This window comes from Protopterus annectens, chromosome 1.part2 (genome assembly GCF_019279795.1).
Source record: "Protopterus annectens isolate FY-2018-M chromosome 1.part2, PAN1.0, whole genome shotgun sequence".
NCBI classification, from domain to species: Eukaryota; Metazoa; Chordata; order Ceratodontiformes; family Protopteridae; genus Protopterus; species Protopterus annectens.
Genome location: NC_056727.1, coordinates 472823865 through 472841443, shown reverse-complemented (window position 1 = coordinate 472841443; position 17579 = coordinate 472823865). Strand labels below are relative to the sequence as shown.

Sequence of the window (17579 nt, the reverse complement as noted above, 5' to 3'; positions counted from 1 at the left end):
CCTCTCATTCAGTTGGAAAACATTGACAGTGTATGCCTTTCCTCCACTGCCTCTTCTGGCAAAGGTGCTGCTGAAAGCCAGATTAGAGAGGCCACAAATGATACTCATTGCTCCAGACTGGCCACGCCAACACTGGTATCCAATACTAAGGAACATGGCTCAAGGCCCACCGTGGATTTTACCTACAATTCCTCACCTGCTCACTCAGCAAAACAATCAGATTCTACACAGCCAGCTCAAGACTTTAAATCTGGCTGCATGGCAAATTGCTTAAACAACCAGTCAACACTTCTCTCTAAAGCTGTGATGGACGTCATTCTGGAAGCCAGGAGGTCCAGCACCAGGAAAGTCTATTCAGACAAATGGAAAAGATTCTGCGCCTGGAACCAGGCTAAAGGCCAAAATCCCCTTGTCCCAAATATTCCTCAGATTCTTCAATATTTAACTGAGATGTTGCACAAAGGACTTTCCTTCTCATCTATTAAGATCCACGCCTCGCTATTTCAGCTCAATACAACACGGATCCTCCTATATTTTCACATCCATTGCTAAGACTGTTCCTCAGAGGGGATAAGAACATAAGACCGCTCCGGAGAGCACCAACACCAACTTGGGATCTCAACTTTGTTTTGGAAAAGCTTATACTACTGCCCTTTGAACCAGCCTTCACAGCTGATCTACAGTTCCTATCATGGAAAACTGCTCTGCTGCTAGCAATAACTTCAGCATGAAGAGTCTCAGAACTACAGGCCCTAATGGCAGTGGAGCCTTTCATCATTTTTCATCAAGACAGAGTCTCTTTACGAACTAACCCTTTCTTTATGCCAAAGGTGGTATCCAGTGTGGCCCTAAACCAAACTATTCATTTGCCCACCTTTTATCCAAACCCCCAGAACAAAGGGGAAAGGCTCCTACACTCTTTGGACATTCACAGGCAATTACGTTACTACTTGGATAAAACTAAGGCTTTCAGAAAATCTGACCAGCTCTTTGTATCCTATGCTGCAGGATCACAAGGAAAAGCCATCTCAAAACAGACCATTTCAAAATGGATAGGACTTTGTATCCGTTTCTGCTACACACATCATGGGAAATCTGTGCCTGGTAACATCAGGCCCCATTCCACCAGGGCTACAGCAGCATCACCAACCTTCCTCAGAGGGGTACCAACCAAGGATATTTTGGAGGCTGCAACTTGGAGTTCAGTGCACACCTTCACCAAACACCATCACTTACCTCTATACTCTAAAACCAGAGCTGGCTTTGCCACTGCAGTTCTGCAGGGCCTACTAGCCTCTCCAAACCCTGTTTAGTTCCACCACCCATCCTTAGCTTTGGGATTCAACCCAAGTGTGATGACTGCAGCAGTGTAACACAATGAACATAGTACAGTTTTGTACCTACCATAAATATAGATGTTCGAGTGTTCACACTGCTGCAGTCCAGGTTACCCTCCCTCCATCCCCTCTGAACTAGCTGGACTTATCTATACCTTTCTATCCTATACAACCTCTGTGGTGTATTTGCTTGTATCTGAAGGTATTGTTTTATTTTTATATGTATATTTTTTATTTAGCAATATATATTGCCTACCTATTGGGGGCACCTGACATCTGAGTCAAGAAAAACTGAAGAAAATGGCGTCGGATGCATCTTATATACCCCTGGCGCACTGACATCCGAGAAGAAGCGACAGCAACCGACGCCGGACCAAGACCTTGGAACTCTGGCCGACTGCGGGACCGCCTGACGGCAGGATAACCCAAGTGTGATGACTGCAGCAGTGTGAACACTCGAACATCTACATTTATGGTAGGTACAAAACTGTACTTTTGGTTAAGCAAGGTGTGAGATGTGCTAAGAGCAGGCAGCTGCAGCAGAGAATCGGAAGAGTAGATGGTATATAGTGAGATGTAGTGGTGGGTGTTGTAGTTTTTACAATTCTGTTATAAGTTCATAAGTACGTTTTAGGCTAGCTGCCCTTGTGGGCCACTTTAAGCCTAGCCAGTTTTTCATTTTGTGCTCTAATTAACCTATCCCATTTGGTTAGATATTGGCTTTACCCATCCCATAATCAATAATTATATATTACCCCTAATGAGAATAACTGAAATTAGAACATAGATAATTTGAGGGAGTCCATGCATGGGATAAAACATTTAGGAGCTGCCTGTATTTATTAGTAGTACAGTGGCAGTCCTGGGGTATATTTTCTGGTTCCCATCCATAGATCCAAGTTCTGTTTGAATATGGATGAGGGTGAACTTTGTTTAATGTGAAAGAGGAATATCACTTTTAAGGAAGCAATGATATTTGTTTTTTATTGCCAAGAGAACTTTAAAGGAATTTCAGATGTTCAGGTAATTGTCTTTACTACACCTTAGAAATTAATTAAAACAGTGGGGTTTAGTTAAAAGTTGTTTTATAATCAAATATCAGATATAGCCACTATTGTAACTGAATGTAGAAATTAACTGGCAGGCTTTGTTGTGACATATATTTGAGCATTGTTTCTTTAAATAAATAAGAAGAAGAATATAGAGGATTATGATTGGGTTGCCAGTTGTAAATCACTTATGTGTTCGAGACATGGATGCCAAGAAATTCACCTCGAATGAAGCTTGAGAGGTGAATCTTGACATCCATGTTGAGAAGGCAAAATATATAGTTACAATTGGAGATCCGATCATAATTCTCTGCAGTGCATGGAGATTTATCTTCTCCATGTACCACAAATTTGTTAAATTTAAATTTAAAGGAAAAATTAAATGTGTTGTGCCGACTTTGAAAGCTGGTAAAGCAGTGGGGGAGTGGTTGACATTCTTGTGTATTCCCCATATAAGGAAGCTGTTTAAATCAAAATGCCCTGTGTAGTTTAGCAGGTAGAAGTGGGATTAGAAGCAAAGCCGTTTCTACCTATTGCTGCTGTTTATTGGTCAGCGCTGCTTGTTTTTAGTGCAGACCAGACCTTAAAAATGTGTAGGAGGTGCTTAACAGTTGTTAAGCACTAATCTGACTATTGTTGGGTCTGGTCTCTCACTGTAGCAACACTGAACCACAATGTAATTTGTCCATTTTTTAGTGTAATCTGGGTTCTGTATGCACTACATAATTAGTGATGGTAATTTGTTATATAAGTATTGATGAAAAATAGAATTGTCTCCTTAAAGGCTGTAGAGGTGAGGTGAGAGAGACTTTTAATTATCTAATAAACATTGTTTTATTTCGACAACAGTGCTATCATTTACAGAGTATTTGCCTTAGGCTCATAAGTGTGAAAGAGTTCAGAATATATGGTATATTTCTGCATGGGTTTGTCTTCCACATGTAGTACATTTGTAAGTGCAAGGGAGACATTCAGTTCATCACTGCAGAATTTATAAGATATAAGATATAGGATACAGTAATTTAGTCATCTAGATTTGCATGGTTTTGGGAAAGTCTTCATGGTTAGGTGACACTGCATCCATTGCAGTGTGAATTAGAAGAGAAATGGTGTCGGCATTCATTTTTGGGTTTTGCAGTGGTTTAATTTGTATTTTGATAAATGCTAAAGGTGAAATCTCCAAATTGCTGCTGATTTTATTTTATTTGTTTATTTATATTTGTTTACGGGGTAATGCACTGATATCAATGGACCATTTGGAGGCACATACCAGGTGAATAGGATCACATAAGAAATGAACAAATTGACATGCTAAAAAACATATACATATTTACAGATGGAATAATATGCTACAATATTTAATACATGAAGCAGATTACAGTGTCAAAACATGGATGGAAAATGGAATTATGCTTACAGCTTTTTGGGTAAAATGTAGCCATAATGACTGGGATGGCTTGTGCTACAGGGATAGCAACATATTATATAGAGAGGTATGCAGATATTAGAAGAGGCAAGTGAGAATAGTTGTAGGAAAGCATACCATGGGGAGAAGACTGATAAACAGTAGAGAGGCATGCAGAGATAAGGGGAGTAAAAAGGAGTAATGTGAGAGGTGCAAAGAGAGGCAGTAAGAAAGAGGATAACAAAATGCGACAAGAAAGGATGACCGTGATAAAGGGGTGTAAGAGAGCTGCAGGGTTCATGTAGTGTGACCTGAGTGAGTGCAGCTGCACTTTATTTGGGTGAAGAGGTGTTCCTGGAGCTGTTGTCTGCAGTCTGAGTACTTTTGGATGCCTCAGATTGAGAGAGGAATGGAGTCCCGTAGTTTAGGTGCTACGATGGAGAATGCATGGTCAGTGCAATAAAGTTTAATTTTTGGAATTAGTATGGTGGGTTGAGATTGAGAGATGCTCCTGAGATTATATATGGGAGTTTTGATGAAAAGTTTGAGTGTGAGGGGGCAGTGACACAGGAGAAAGGGTTTTGTTGGGTATCCTAGTAAGAGATAGGCTGTCAAATGTACTGGGAGCCATTTAACTTTGGCGAGAGTTAGGCAGTGGTGGTCATTATTTTGGAGGAATCGGTAATGAACTGGCAGATTTTATTGGAGGTGGTTTGTAAACTGGTGGTATTTTCTTTGCGGTTAAAGCTATAATGACTAGTCCATGTTTGCGTGTAGATAAGAGTATTCCTTTACCTAAGGCAGCTTTGGCTGGCTTTGACAGAAGAGGGGAAATTGCTTGTTCACCCAGAACAGTAATGTGTGATCTTTTTGTGTTTGTTTTGAATGTGTAGTTTAAAGTTGAGATTGGTCTAGCCAAATGCCACAGTATTTGAAGGGTGTGGTAGTTTTTATGGTGGTATTGTTAACATCCTTAATATTAAGGAAGTTGGTTCCCTTAACTATTTTTCAGTTGATTTCAAATAGCATTGCTTTTATTTTTGAGGTATTGAGTTGATGTTTCTGGTCTGTTTGCCAGAGGTTGAGGGTTTGTAGGCCATCTTGGTATTGAGTTTGTGTTATAGAGAGGGATTTGTTTGACCTATAGATGACCATGTCATGTGCGTAAAGGATTAGAGGTTATCTGAAGATGATCAGATTGGAGTTTGGCTATAAATATAGAAAGTAGCAGAGGGGCTAAAGTGGAAACAGTTCAGTTTAAGAAATGGGTTAGCTGACCTTAGGTTGTCTGGGAGGTAGCACCGGATTAACAAGCTATTGAATTCTGAGCATATGTTTGCATTTAGCATTCACTAAAATGCAGCCTTTTAATACCTATTCATCCCAAATTTACTAATAGTAGAATTTTTTTTTCTTTTTTTGACTGAAAGGAGGTTAAGTTATGGAAATGTATGTCTGTACAAATTTAACTTGCTAAGATATAAAGTGCCTTTAAATATTTGCTAAGAACGTATTGATGATACCAAATAGAAATATTTGTTTGTGTCCAGGTATAAAAGATTCATCATCTTAATACAAGGGTTTATGTGAACCCAAAGCAGTGTTCGCATAACAGAGGCTAGTAAGCAGTGATTTGGAGGGAGGGAGGGGATACAGAATGTTAGACATCACATTTTGTTTCATGCTTGGGTTATAATTGGTTGACCCAAGTAGTAGTCGAGTAAAAGGTAGTAGTTGGCAGTGGTTATCAACAAGTTTTGAAGCTTTCTGCCTGCTGCTACCACTATCACCATGGTGAGTAAGTAGCCAGATAATAATTTGATGGTGTTCTCATTATCAAGTTCACTGAACACCTGCCAGCACCACTAGCATAGAGAGAGAAAGTTCAGAATTTTGGTTATCTGAGTTTGATTATCTGCTCAGGTGCGTGATTGATCTAATATTGGGAGTGAGGGTCAGTCTGGGTTACACAATGCTTTATTCCATGGGGATAGGTGCAAGACACAGAAGCAACCCTGAGGAATACATAAGGCTTACTAAGCTGTTTCGCTGTAGCCTTCATCACAGATGTATATAAATATTCACTTGCAGACAGGAGATGAACCCCCAACACAGTGATGTGGGTTGCACATATCCTATTCAGAGGAAGAGTTAGATGATTACCAAATGAGTGCCGTGAATGATGGATGCTGCAGTCGACTGTTGTCCAAAGAGGAATGAATGTGCTGCTCAGGAAAAGGGAGATGATAGCTTATAGTCAGTGGTGGAAACAAAAAAAATATTTTAAAGTGGCCCTTTTCTGACCTCCTGCTGTTAATACAGATGTTGATACTTTTGCAAATACATTGTCCTCTTTTTGCATATATGTGGTTGTGTGCATGACCCATTTTTAGCAGCAAAACAAAGTCTTGCAAATTTTTAGTTTAGGAGCCTTGTTAAAGAAAAATATTTACATTTTAACCATTTTCTATTCTTGATTTAAATAATCTTTCTAATGCAGCTGACAAAGGATCAAATTATGTCATTGTTTTCCACAGACAGCAGCGAGTGCCTTACTGATGATTGCAGCATCATTGCCGGAGGGGGTCTTACTGGCTGGCACCAGGATTCAGCAGCAGTGCTATGGAGGAGAATTCTAGGAATCTTGGGAGATGTGAACAATATTTCGTGCCCAAAAATCCATGCCAAATTATTTGGGTATCTTCATGAGCTATGGCATAAATTGGCAAAGGTAGTCTTTTTCCCAGTATTACATCTGTAGTTTTTGTAATGTAGTCTGAAAATACCTAGTACTGCACATTTCACTCCAGAATACCAAGGAGTGGTTGGAAATGATACACATGAACTGGGTGATTTACAAATGAAACACAGAGAGCAAGATAGTTGCATGAAAGTAACAGCACTTAAAGGCTTTGCACTGGAGAAGTAAACCTGAATGAAATTCAGACATCTTTAAATGAATATTTGATAATTTGAAACAATATTTTTTTAATTTTTAATGGTAATGTATTTTACTAGTATGCCTTTATATACTTGCTTTGCTTAGTGGTTTACATAAATTATTAAAACAACAAGAGTAAAAAATTCTGTGAGGGTATTGGGTATTCATTAAATGGAGAACTGTTTGATCACAGAAGTGATTGCAGGACTGCCTTCCCTTCTTTATTGAGAAAAATGAAAAATAAAAGCTCTTAAAATTAGAATTCTAAGCACTAATAAACATGGTCCTAAACTTTAGGTGTTAATTCCTCTTCTATAAAAGTACTGAAAAAATAAACTTGAGCATACTTAATTACAGGAATAACTCAGCTCTTATTTATAATGAGCCCTTTCATCCACCAACTGTACTTCATCAGATCAGCTTTTCATTAACAGCTTTACCCTTGAAAACTGGATATATACTTAATGAAAACAAAGGATCGTAATTCATGATTGGCAGACTTATGCACAGTAATGAGCCAAAATGGAGAGTAATACATGATAGGCTAACTTACCAGTATAAGCAAACCTGAGGTAAACAAAAGCCACCTTACTGCCCCACGGAGATGGGTCACTATAAAAGGTCTGAAAAACAAGGTCATCCTTGAGCATTGTACCTATTGAGATATATTTTTTCAGTGATACAAGAAGACCACATGCTTAAGTTAGCAAAAGTAAGTCACCATGTACCCCAACTGCAGGGGACACCGTGCAAATCAGGTAAGCCAGTTGGCAAAAAATAAACATAACCAGTCCTAAAGGAGAAGCATACAAAAAGTAAAATAGAAAAGTAATATATGCACAAGAAAGTAACCAAACTGTAAATGTATGTCTCAGGTCCATAATCCAGACCCAGACAGGAGTAAAAATAAAGACCAGTCCCTGCAAGTAGCATTCCAACAGTCTGAGCCAAAACAACCAGTCTGAAAAAAATAAAATAATAAAAAGGTCAGTGCTGAAGCAGTAGTTAATGGTAACCATACAAAAACAAAACATGAAGTTAAATCTAACAAACTTGGTGGACAGTGAGACTGGAATCTAAACTGAAACATTGCAAATTCTTTATGGCTTGCATTAAAGAACAGGCATTAGAGTGCTGTGCAGACATTGCAGGTCATCACACAGGCAAACATGTCAGTTTTGATTAATTATTAATTTCTTTTTTATGAATAGTCCATTGAGTGCTGTTTATTTTTTTCTTGCATCGTTTGGCCCTGTAGTTCTGTCATCCTCTTTACATTGAATTTTGTCTTCCCCTCTTTTCCTGCATTAAATGATGTCCTTCCATTTCACTGTTGCAGTATTTATTACATTAGGGATCCTCTGCCAATGGCGACCCTACCAAAGCCTTTAGGTTGCTTTAAGGTACACCGTATGTCATATGTATGCTCCTTGTCTAGTGTAGGGCATAAAGGTGGCATCTGGACTTACATTGTCAGACCTTCTTTGCCAGCAGTCTGAATGCCCATTCCATTGCTAGTTCACCAAACCTTTACAGATAACTGCCCTTTTGAGATTCTTTTTTACTTATACTTTTTTATTGCTGCTTGTAGGGTTTCATGTCATCCAGGAATGTTAAATGCCAGTGTGGGAGACATATTCCCCATAAAGACCACCACAACCAGTGTCTTTTTTTTTTTTTTTTTTTTTTGCTTAGGTGCCTCTCATGACTATGCATCCTTTTCCATTTGTTAGGCTTTTATACCTAAAACCCTTTGTAGTAGACTATCTTCTTTGGTGCTTTATATTGAAAATCAGTGTTTTAAGCTTCTTGCGAAAGATACGATGGAGGGTACTTCCCACTCCGAGGAACAGGTGTCAGTGAAGAAGATGGCCAAGAAGCCTAGGCTGGAATTTAATGCTGTTCAGCCTCCACTGGATGTCTCTCCTGAGGCGAGTGAATTTCCAAAGGTTTGCCCGGCTTTGTCGTTGGATTCCTCTACTATGACTGGGTTGGAGGCCAGCGAGGATCCAACTTTAAGCACGTCTGTGGAGGCATTGCAGATGTCCATTTCAGTTGTTCAGGGGGAACCATGGCTGATTATTTCTCAGGAGCCTAGGGGTGAAATGTTAGTCAGAGGAGACGTTGTCCCTACTGCCATCACTGAATGCTGTCCTAGGTCAGAGCCTTCCATATTTTATAAGGCAGATGTCCCATTGAAGAAAAAGCAAAAGACTAAACATATTTATTATTTAAGGTATGATCTTATCATATCTTAACCTTCTATGAAAGCTTGCAACAACTCTTTTCTGTATTCAAATGTGTGTTTATTGTACTAGCCACTGATGAATGTAACCAAATGACTGATCAAAATGTCCTTTCAGCTGTATTATTTATTGTAACACACTGCGCTCCTTATAGTATATTTACTTTTTGCTCCTTTCTTGGCCCTGAAACTGTACTTTATTAACTTTTGACTTTGCACTGTACTTTATTAACGTGTATTGTATTTACTGTATTTGCTATACTAATCTTTGAGGAGCTTTTTTCCCAGGGCCTCTGCTGAAAATGGGATCCATGCCCAGTCAGACTTTTCTGGTAAACAAATGTAAAATTAATAATAAATAAGTATTTCTCCTGCTCCTAAGGATCCACGGAGTGAATGGCGGGCCTTCGCTTAGGATTTGTGTAGTGCTTTGATGGCAATGATACCTCCTCAGGCAGTTTCTGTCCCTCCCCCGGTCCTCTGCGCCCCTGAAAAGACCCAGGGAACATTATTCCTCTGAGGAGGAGCTGTATTCTGATGAAGAATCCCTTGCTTACTCTTCTCAGATTCCTTCTCCTGTGGACTATGGATCAGAGGAAGAGGAATCTAGCAGTTCTGATACTCCCTTTGAAGAGATTTCTTTTGGAGACATGATGTTGGAGTTCTTTAAATGAAACTGTGCTCAGGTGTCTGAGGTACATAAAAGATGATATCAGCTGCCGCAGATGGATTCTCCTAAACCTTCTGCTGTTCCTCCTGTTTTGGCTACCTTTTTGGATGTATTTTCCAGTGCTTCTAAGCTTCAGACTATCAGCCCCCTGGTTCCAAGAAACCTGATAGATTTTGTAGGGTGCCTCAGGACTGCAAATTTTTGTACAAGTGTCCCTCTGCTGACCCCTCGTGATGTCTGTATCTTCTGACAAGTTCTCTCAATTGCTTCCTTCTCCCAAGTTACTGCCCTCTGATAAAGATAGTAAGACATTAAGACCACGAAAAGGCTAGGCAAGAAGGTTTACACTTCTGCTACCTTGGCTTTTAGGGCTGTTAATTATCAGACCTGTATGTGCAGGTACTTGTTGGTTCTCTTATCCCAGGATTGTCAGTTTATTTCTGATCTTCCAGACTCTGAGGGTAAAACTCATGCTCTTTCCCTGTTATTGACTTTCTCCCAGGTGGCTCGTTATTCCATCAAGTGTAGTTGCGATGCAACAGATGCTGTAGGTCTGCTGCTTTTGGGTCAGTGATGAGGAGGTATTCTTTGCTTCAACTTCAACCTTGGGCTGATGATATTAAAGCTAAGTCGATGGATGCCCCTCATGATGATAAATGCATGTTTGGTGAAGCTGCTGCTGCTATGTTTAAGTCCCTTCATGATGAGAGCAAGGCTTTACAGGAACATAAAACGTGTTTCTTTCTCCTATGCGTAAATTTCTACTCTAATAAGCCAGTCTTTGTTCGCAGGCAATCTCACCCTCCTCCTCCTAAGAGCAAAAAGGGTGGCAAGTGGGCTCTTCCTTCTAAGGTTGCTCAGACTTCAGTGCCTCAGAAGTCTCCTTTCCCAGATAAACCAGGTGCTGACTGACTATCCTTTTCTTCCCAGCCATCTTCCTTTTTTTCTTCACCTCTCTTTCTCTCTCTTTTCCTGTTTGGCTACAGATTGCTCAGGATTCCAGATTCCTGAGTCCTGTCCATTATTCTCCAGGGGTATTTCATGGGTTGGAAATCCTTTCCCCCCTTTATGGGTGTTTCTCAGTCCCCTCAGGAGCAACTCTCCTTCTTTCCAAAGGTGCTTTTGAATCAGGGTAATATTCAAGAGGTGCCTATGTCCTAAAGGGGGAGGGGGGTTTACTCCAGGATGTTTCTAGGTACTTGTAGAACAGTTCTAAACCTCTTTCATCTAAACACTTTTTCTGAAGGTGCCCTCCTTTCAGATGTTGCCCCTTCAGACTTTGTTCCCACTTTTGGTTCCTCAGGTTTATATGGTGTCTCTGGATTTCAAGAATGCTTATGAGCCATCCCCTTTTCAAGAAATTTTTAAGTTTCTCTGTTGCTTCCTGGCATTTTCAGATGTTCTTCATGTTTCACTGTTGCAGTCATCACATTTGGGTAATCTGCTGGCAGGTTGCCCTCAGTCTGCCTGATTAACAAAGTCTTGGATCCTGCGTTGGTTGCTGTCCCTTCTTCCATGACATCAGGTAGTCAGGGGTATAAAACATGCAGCCGACGACATTACCTTAGTCTTTCTTGCCTTGCGGTGCCCGAAGCAGAAGCAGTTTGCAAGTGCCGGTCGGCCGACTCCTGAAATTTTCGTTTTCGAGTTTCAGAACCGAAGTCTTCAACTTAAAGCTAAGTACCCCGTTGGGGAAACTTTTTCTTGCTCCTTACCAATGTCAGTAAAAGTTAATAATTGCATTACTTGTGGAAAGCAAATACCTCATAAAGATTTTCATCTGTACTGTATTCTTTGCCTAGGCCCTGACCACGACATACCTTGCTGTCTGTTTTGTGCTTTATTTAATGAGCGCACTATCTGTCGTCGGTACATTTTTGCCTCTAAATATTTCGGTTCTCGGTTTAATTATCCAGAAATAACATCGGTTAGCCATCTGACTACCGGAATTTCAAAAAAAACGCAAAGATAAAGACAGAGACAGGCCATTGAGGTCCAAAACTGCCGACGACGCTTCTCCTAAGCCAGTCGCCAGTTCGCTGGTACTCAATGAGGCACTTTTGCAGCCCCTGATACCCGCTACTTCTGATTCGCAGGCCTCTACTGAGACCCATTCGGAGTCCGGTATGTCGCGAAATTCTTCAACTATGAAACCCGCGGATGTCTCTACCTTGGATGGGTCCGGAGCCGCTGTTTAGGCACCGGCTTCTGAGGGTGTATTCAGGCCTACAGACTTGCATATCAAACCAACTCCACCTTCAATACTAAGGTCTAAATCTCGATCTATGTCGAAAAAAACAATGCCCAGGCCACATGTTCAGGCCCCTGTGCCTAAAAAACAAATGATCAAAATGGCTGAAGATCTAATTACTCTAATCAGGGGTAGTCAACCCCCCCCCCCCTTCTATAAGAGGCCTAGGCCTGAGCTTGACTATGAATCTTCTGATCAGGACTCTGTTTCTTTTGACTCTTCTAATGACCTGGATTTGTCCATACCTACTTATGAGGATTCTGATGCAGAAGATTCCATTCCCTCTGCTTCCCCCTCGAGGATTTCTCTTTTGATGAAACTTTGCATACCTTAAGGGAGCATTTCCGCTGGGAAAGTCAGGAATTCTCTGATTCAAAAAAGAGGCTTAGGGATTTTCTTCTTTTACCTCAGCATAGGCCTTTGGTTATACTTCGTGTAATAGACATTGTCGATGTGTTTTTGGAATCCAGTATGGCCCCTGACTCCCTGCCTCGAGCTCCTTCCAAACCTGACAGATGCTACAGGGTTCCTGAGTCCCACAAGTTCCTTTTCAAAAATCCTGTTGCAGATCCTGAAACCATTTCTCAAGGGCCTAAGGGCAATAAGGCTTCTACTGCTAAAAATCCTACCCCTTCTGAAAGAGACTTCAGGGCGCTAGATAGATGGGGTAAAAAGGTTTATACTTCTGCAGCCTTGGCTATCAGGGCTTTAAATTGCCAATTTCATATGTTAAAATACCAACAGCATATTATTGGACTGCTTAAACAGAAAATTATGTTGATTTCTGACTGTGTGGAAAATAAAGATTTAAAGGATTTATTGCATTCTGCTGACCAAGTTGGAAAACATACTTTGCAATGTGGTTTTGAGTCTTTAGAGGCCTCTTGCAAGGCTGCTGTTACTGGGTCTGTAGTTAGAAGGCATGCTTGCCTTAAAGAGCAATCTCTGCCTGATCATGTTAAAGCAAAATTGTTGGATGCTCCTTTAAATCAGGACCACCTGTTTGGCAATAAGGCTGAAGAAGTTTTTTAAAAAAGATGGAAGATGAAGCTAAATCTATGCAAACTGTAAAAGATTTCTTACAAGTGCAACCCCCAAAATTTAGTAGGCACTGGCTTACTAAGAATTGGTCCTTTCCAGCTCCTTCCAGATCCTCTCAAGCCAAATCCAGACACACCAATAGCACCAAGTTTCAGTCCCAGGGGACTCTCAGTCCTAAGCAGTGGGGTGCTCCCACTTCCAAACCTGGAAATAACAAGACACCCCCTATGGTAAACAGTCTTAATGACTTTCCTTTAACATTACCAAGCACTTACCCTTTAGCCACCCCTTTGGGGGGAAGATTGCTTTTCATGCAAAAAACGGGGAACTCATAACCCAGCACAAATGGGCTTTAAATATAGTGTCCTATGATACAGATTTCATTTCCACACGTTGCCAACACGAAAAGGGTGGCCATACCTGCCCCCAAATCAGTGGGCAGAAGCTCAGAAACAAGTACTTTCCCTCTTAAACATGGGGGCTATTCAACCGGTACCAGAAGAGGAAAAGGGACAAGGTTTCTATTCCAGGCTTTTCCTGGTACCCAGAAAAGGCAAATCATGACATCCAATTCTGGACCTGTCTACTCTAAACACCTTTCTGGACATTTCAAAATTCAAGATGCTGATTCTTCACCAGTTACTTCCTATGCTAGGCAAAGATGCCTGGCTGGCAACTCTAGATTTAAAAGAAGCTTTACCTGCATGTCCCAGTCAAGGAATCTTGCAGAAGATACCTACTCTTCAAAGCAGGCTACTTGCATTATCTGTTCTCTGCACTGCCCTTTGGCTAGTCTGCTGCACTGAGGGTATTCACAAAGTGCCTGGCTCCAGTAATTGCATTTTGCAGGCAAAGAAATATTCATATATATCCATACCTAGACAATTGTCTAATTCAGGCAGAAAACCAGGCCATACTGCTAAATCATCTGGCGTTTGTAAAAAGGGTTTTAACTTGTCTAGGGTACACCATAAATGAAAAGAAATCACACCTGGTACCCTTTCAACAGATTACATTTCTGGGTGCAAGCTTGAATACAACTGCCCAGGTGGCTTTCCTCATGCCAAAAAAGCAAATTCATTTGGTAACTTACTTCAAACAAGTGGCCACAAAAACCCTGCTATCTGCAAGACAAATACTGCAAGCCTTGGGGTTCATGGCCTCCTGCATTGTTCTAATTCCATATGCAAGACTGCATATGAGGAAACTTCAGTGGTACTTAAAAAGTCTATGGAGTCAGCATTGTCACAGCCTGGAAACAATGATTCCTATCATACCTTGCTTACTCCTGGAGTTCCTATGGTGGGCAGAGGCCTGCCACCAAAACAAGGGACTGCCATTCACGTTACCCCCTGCTGCCCAAACCCAAACTACAGACGCATCAGACTATGCATGGGGGCTCACCTGGCAAGGAAGTGCATTCAGGGCAAATGGAACCCAAATCAAATGCACCTACATATCAATCAAAAAGAAATATTAGCTGTAGAGAATGCTCTGACAGCGTTCAAAGACTACATTCTTCCAGGACAACTAATGGTAAAGACGGACAACACTATGGTTATGTGGTACATAAACAAGCAGGGGGGTACACATTCCTACCCCCTCTGCAGACCAGCCATGGCATTGTGGAACATGGCCTTGAGCTACCAAGTGCACCTACAAACTCAATTCCTGCCAGGAAAATTAAATACACTGGCAGACAGACTAAGCAGAAATCTCATGGACCCACACGAGTGGAGACTGGAGCCATGGATTTTCAACATGTTGACAAGCAATTGGGGAAGCCCACACATAGTTCTGTTTGTCTCCCCCCGGAACTACCAGTTGGACAAATTTTGCACAAGGACTCGCCACAAAAAAGCCTGGAAAGTGGATGATCTGTCCTTCAGCTGGAAAAACCTATCAGTCTACGCCTTTCCACCTCTGCCTCTACTCTGCAAAGTTCTGTTAAAAGTCAACAGGGCAAACCAAGAATGATTTTTATTGCTCCAGACTGGCCACGCCAACACTGGTACCCGCTCCTGCGCAGTGTGTCACAAATATCTCCATGGCACCTGCCTCAGACACCTTCCTTACTGTCTCAGCAGGAGAACCAGATTCTGCACGAACCTTGCAGCTTGGCTAATTACTTAAATTCACCATTAGCATCCCTCAGCAAACCTGTGATGTATGTCATCTTGGAGGTGAGAAAACCTAGTACTAGAAAATCTTATGCTGACGAATGGAAGAGATTCTGTGCTTGGAATCAGTCTCAAGGAATGAGCACAGCAGCGCCCAGTTTACTTCAGATTTTATAATACTTAACTGAGATGCTTCACAAGGGCCTGTCATTTTCCTCCTTTAAAATCCACGCCTCAGCCATTTCAGCTCATTATAACACAGTACCTCCCCTCTTTCATCCTCAGCTCAAGCAGTACCTCAGAGGGGCCAAAAATTGAGACCACCCAGGAGAGCTCCAATCCCTGCCTGGGACCTTAACTTTGTATTGGAGAAACTCACTCTTCCTCCTTTCCAGCCAGCTGCTACTGCAGACTTAAAATTTATTTCTTGGAAAACAGCCTTCCTTCTAGCAATCACTTCAGCTAGAAGGATATCTGAATTACAGGCCCTTTCATCATCTTTCATGCGGACAAGGTGTCACTCAGGACCAGTCCATCATTCATGCCCAAAGTGGTATCCAGTGTGGCTCTTAATCAGTCCATTCATTTGCCAACTTTCTTTCCCACTCCACAGAACAAAGGAGAACGGATTCTGCATTCACAAGATGTGCACAGACAACTTAGATTCTACTTGGGCAGGACTAAAACTCGAAGAAAATCTGACCAACTGCTGGTAGCATTTGCTGCAGGGGCAGAGGGAAAGGCTATTTCAAAACATACCATTTCTAAATGGATAAGCCATTGCATTCGTTTCTGCTATAAGCACCATGGAAAACCTATCCTCCAGGGGATCAGATCTCATTCCACCAGGGCTGTATCTACTTCTGCAGCCTTTCTCAGAGGTGTTCCTACCAGGGATATTCTAGAAGCTGCTACCTGGACTTCAGTTCATACTTTCACCAAGCATTATCATTTACCAATTTTCTCTAAATCCAGAGCTGGCTTTGTCTCTACTGTCTTGCAGGGCCTTATAGCTGATCCTAATGCTGTATAAATTCATCCTCCCAACCATAGCTTCACAACACCCATGCAGACGGGATCGGGAAGTTCGACTGCAGAATCCTACAGTAAGGCACTGTAAGAGCACATCCACTCGTGCATGAGTCGTGCCATCCCAAAGAGAACCAAGATGCTCTTCTCCAAAAAAAGGAAGCCAATCTGGTGGTCCCCTGCTATAAACAAACTGTACAACAGAAGGAAGAAACTGTTGCAGAAAAGAGGAAAATCCCAGGATGCAAAAAACTTCCTCACCAGCCTCAGTAAGAAGCTGAGATCCCTCATAAAATCCTCAAAAGCTAGTTACGAAAACAAAATTGCCAAAGATTCCAAAGACAACCACAAGGCATTCTATAGTTATGTCAAGAATCTAAATGGCAATGCTCAGATCTGCTCTGAGCTACAACAGAATGGCAATAAATATACTGATCCCAAGGATATTGCCAATATCCTGGCAGATCGATTTAGTGCCAACGTCACCCCCTCTCACCCCCTAAAGGGTCCATCTCAATACCAAAAGATTGCCAAATTCCGATAATCACAGCCACACAGGTAGAAACAGCACTCTCCAAAGCTAAGAATACAGCATCCATGGGACCAGATGACATCCCAGGCTGTGTACTACATGAACTACAAAATGAACTGGCACCCCACCTAAGTGTCATGTTTAATCATAGCCTCACCTCAGGCTTCGTGCCTACTGAGTGGCGCACAGCTACAGTTATCCCGCTCCACAAGGGAGGATCCGCCTTGGATACCGGGAACTACCGTCCCATCAGTCTGACAAGCCTGATCTGCAAGGGCATGGAACGCATTATCATCGAACTTATAAACAAAGACATTGACAACCTTCAAACACTGGACCCCACCCAGTTTGGGTTTGTGAAGGGCCGATCTTGTCTCATGATTCTGATTGACTCTTAGAATCGGTCTCCAGAGCTGTGGACGAGGGTAAGGTGGTCCACACAGCCTATCTGGACCTCGCCAAGGCCTTCAACACCATCCCCCGCTCTGGAATCATAGATAAACTTACTAAGCTGGGCATGAAATCCCTACATCACTCGATGGGTTGCCAACTGGCTTACTGACGGAGCCCAGACTATAAAAGTAGCCGACTCCAAATCCATCTCCAGACAAGTGACAAGTGGAGTACCTCCGGGTTCAGTCCTGGGACCACTCTTGTTTGGCAGCTACTTTTCTGAAGTACAGGCCAACACTAAGGGATTCTGGCTAACAAAGTTTGCAGATGACTGCAAACTGGGAGCCATTATTGAATCCCCAAATGATGTGGATATTCTACAAAAGAGCCTTACAGAAACAGATGCCTGGTGCCAGAGCCATGGGCTCAAGCTTAATGCCAAGAAATGTATAGTTATCCCCTTTGGAAAAAACATGTACCCATGAACTACCACATAGGTGGCAGGACACTAAACATCGAAAGTGTGATGACAGACTTAGGGACACAAGTGGACAGTGGTCTCACTT

General features: G+C 41.7%; 1 protein-coding gene across 1 annotated transcript in view; it reads left to right on the top strand.

Moving 5' to 3' along the window:
* Window positions 1-17579, top strand: part of RALGAPA2 (Ral GTPase activating protein catalytic subunit alpha 2) — a 4189194-nt gene that overhangs the window by 1508512 nt on the left and 2663103 nt on the right. Inside the window, exon 21 of the mRNA XM_044060158.1 lies at window positions 6329-6522. Coding sequence (XP_043916093.1) covers window positions 6329-6522 — 194 coding nt within the window. The remainder of the gene's footprint in view (window positions 1-6328; window positions 6523-17579) is intronic.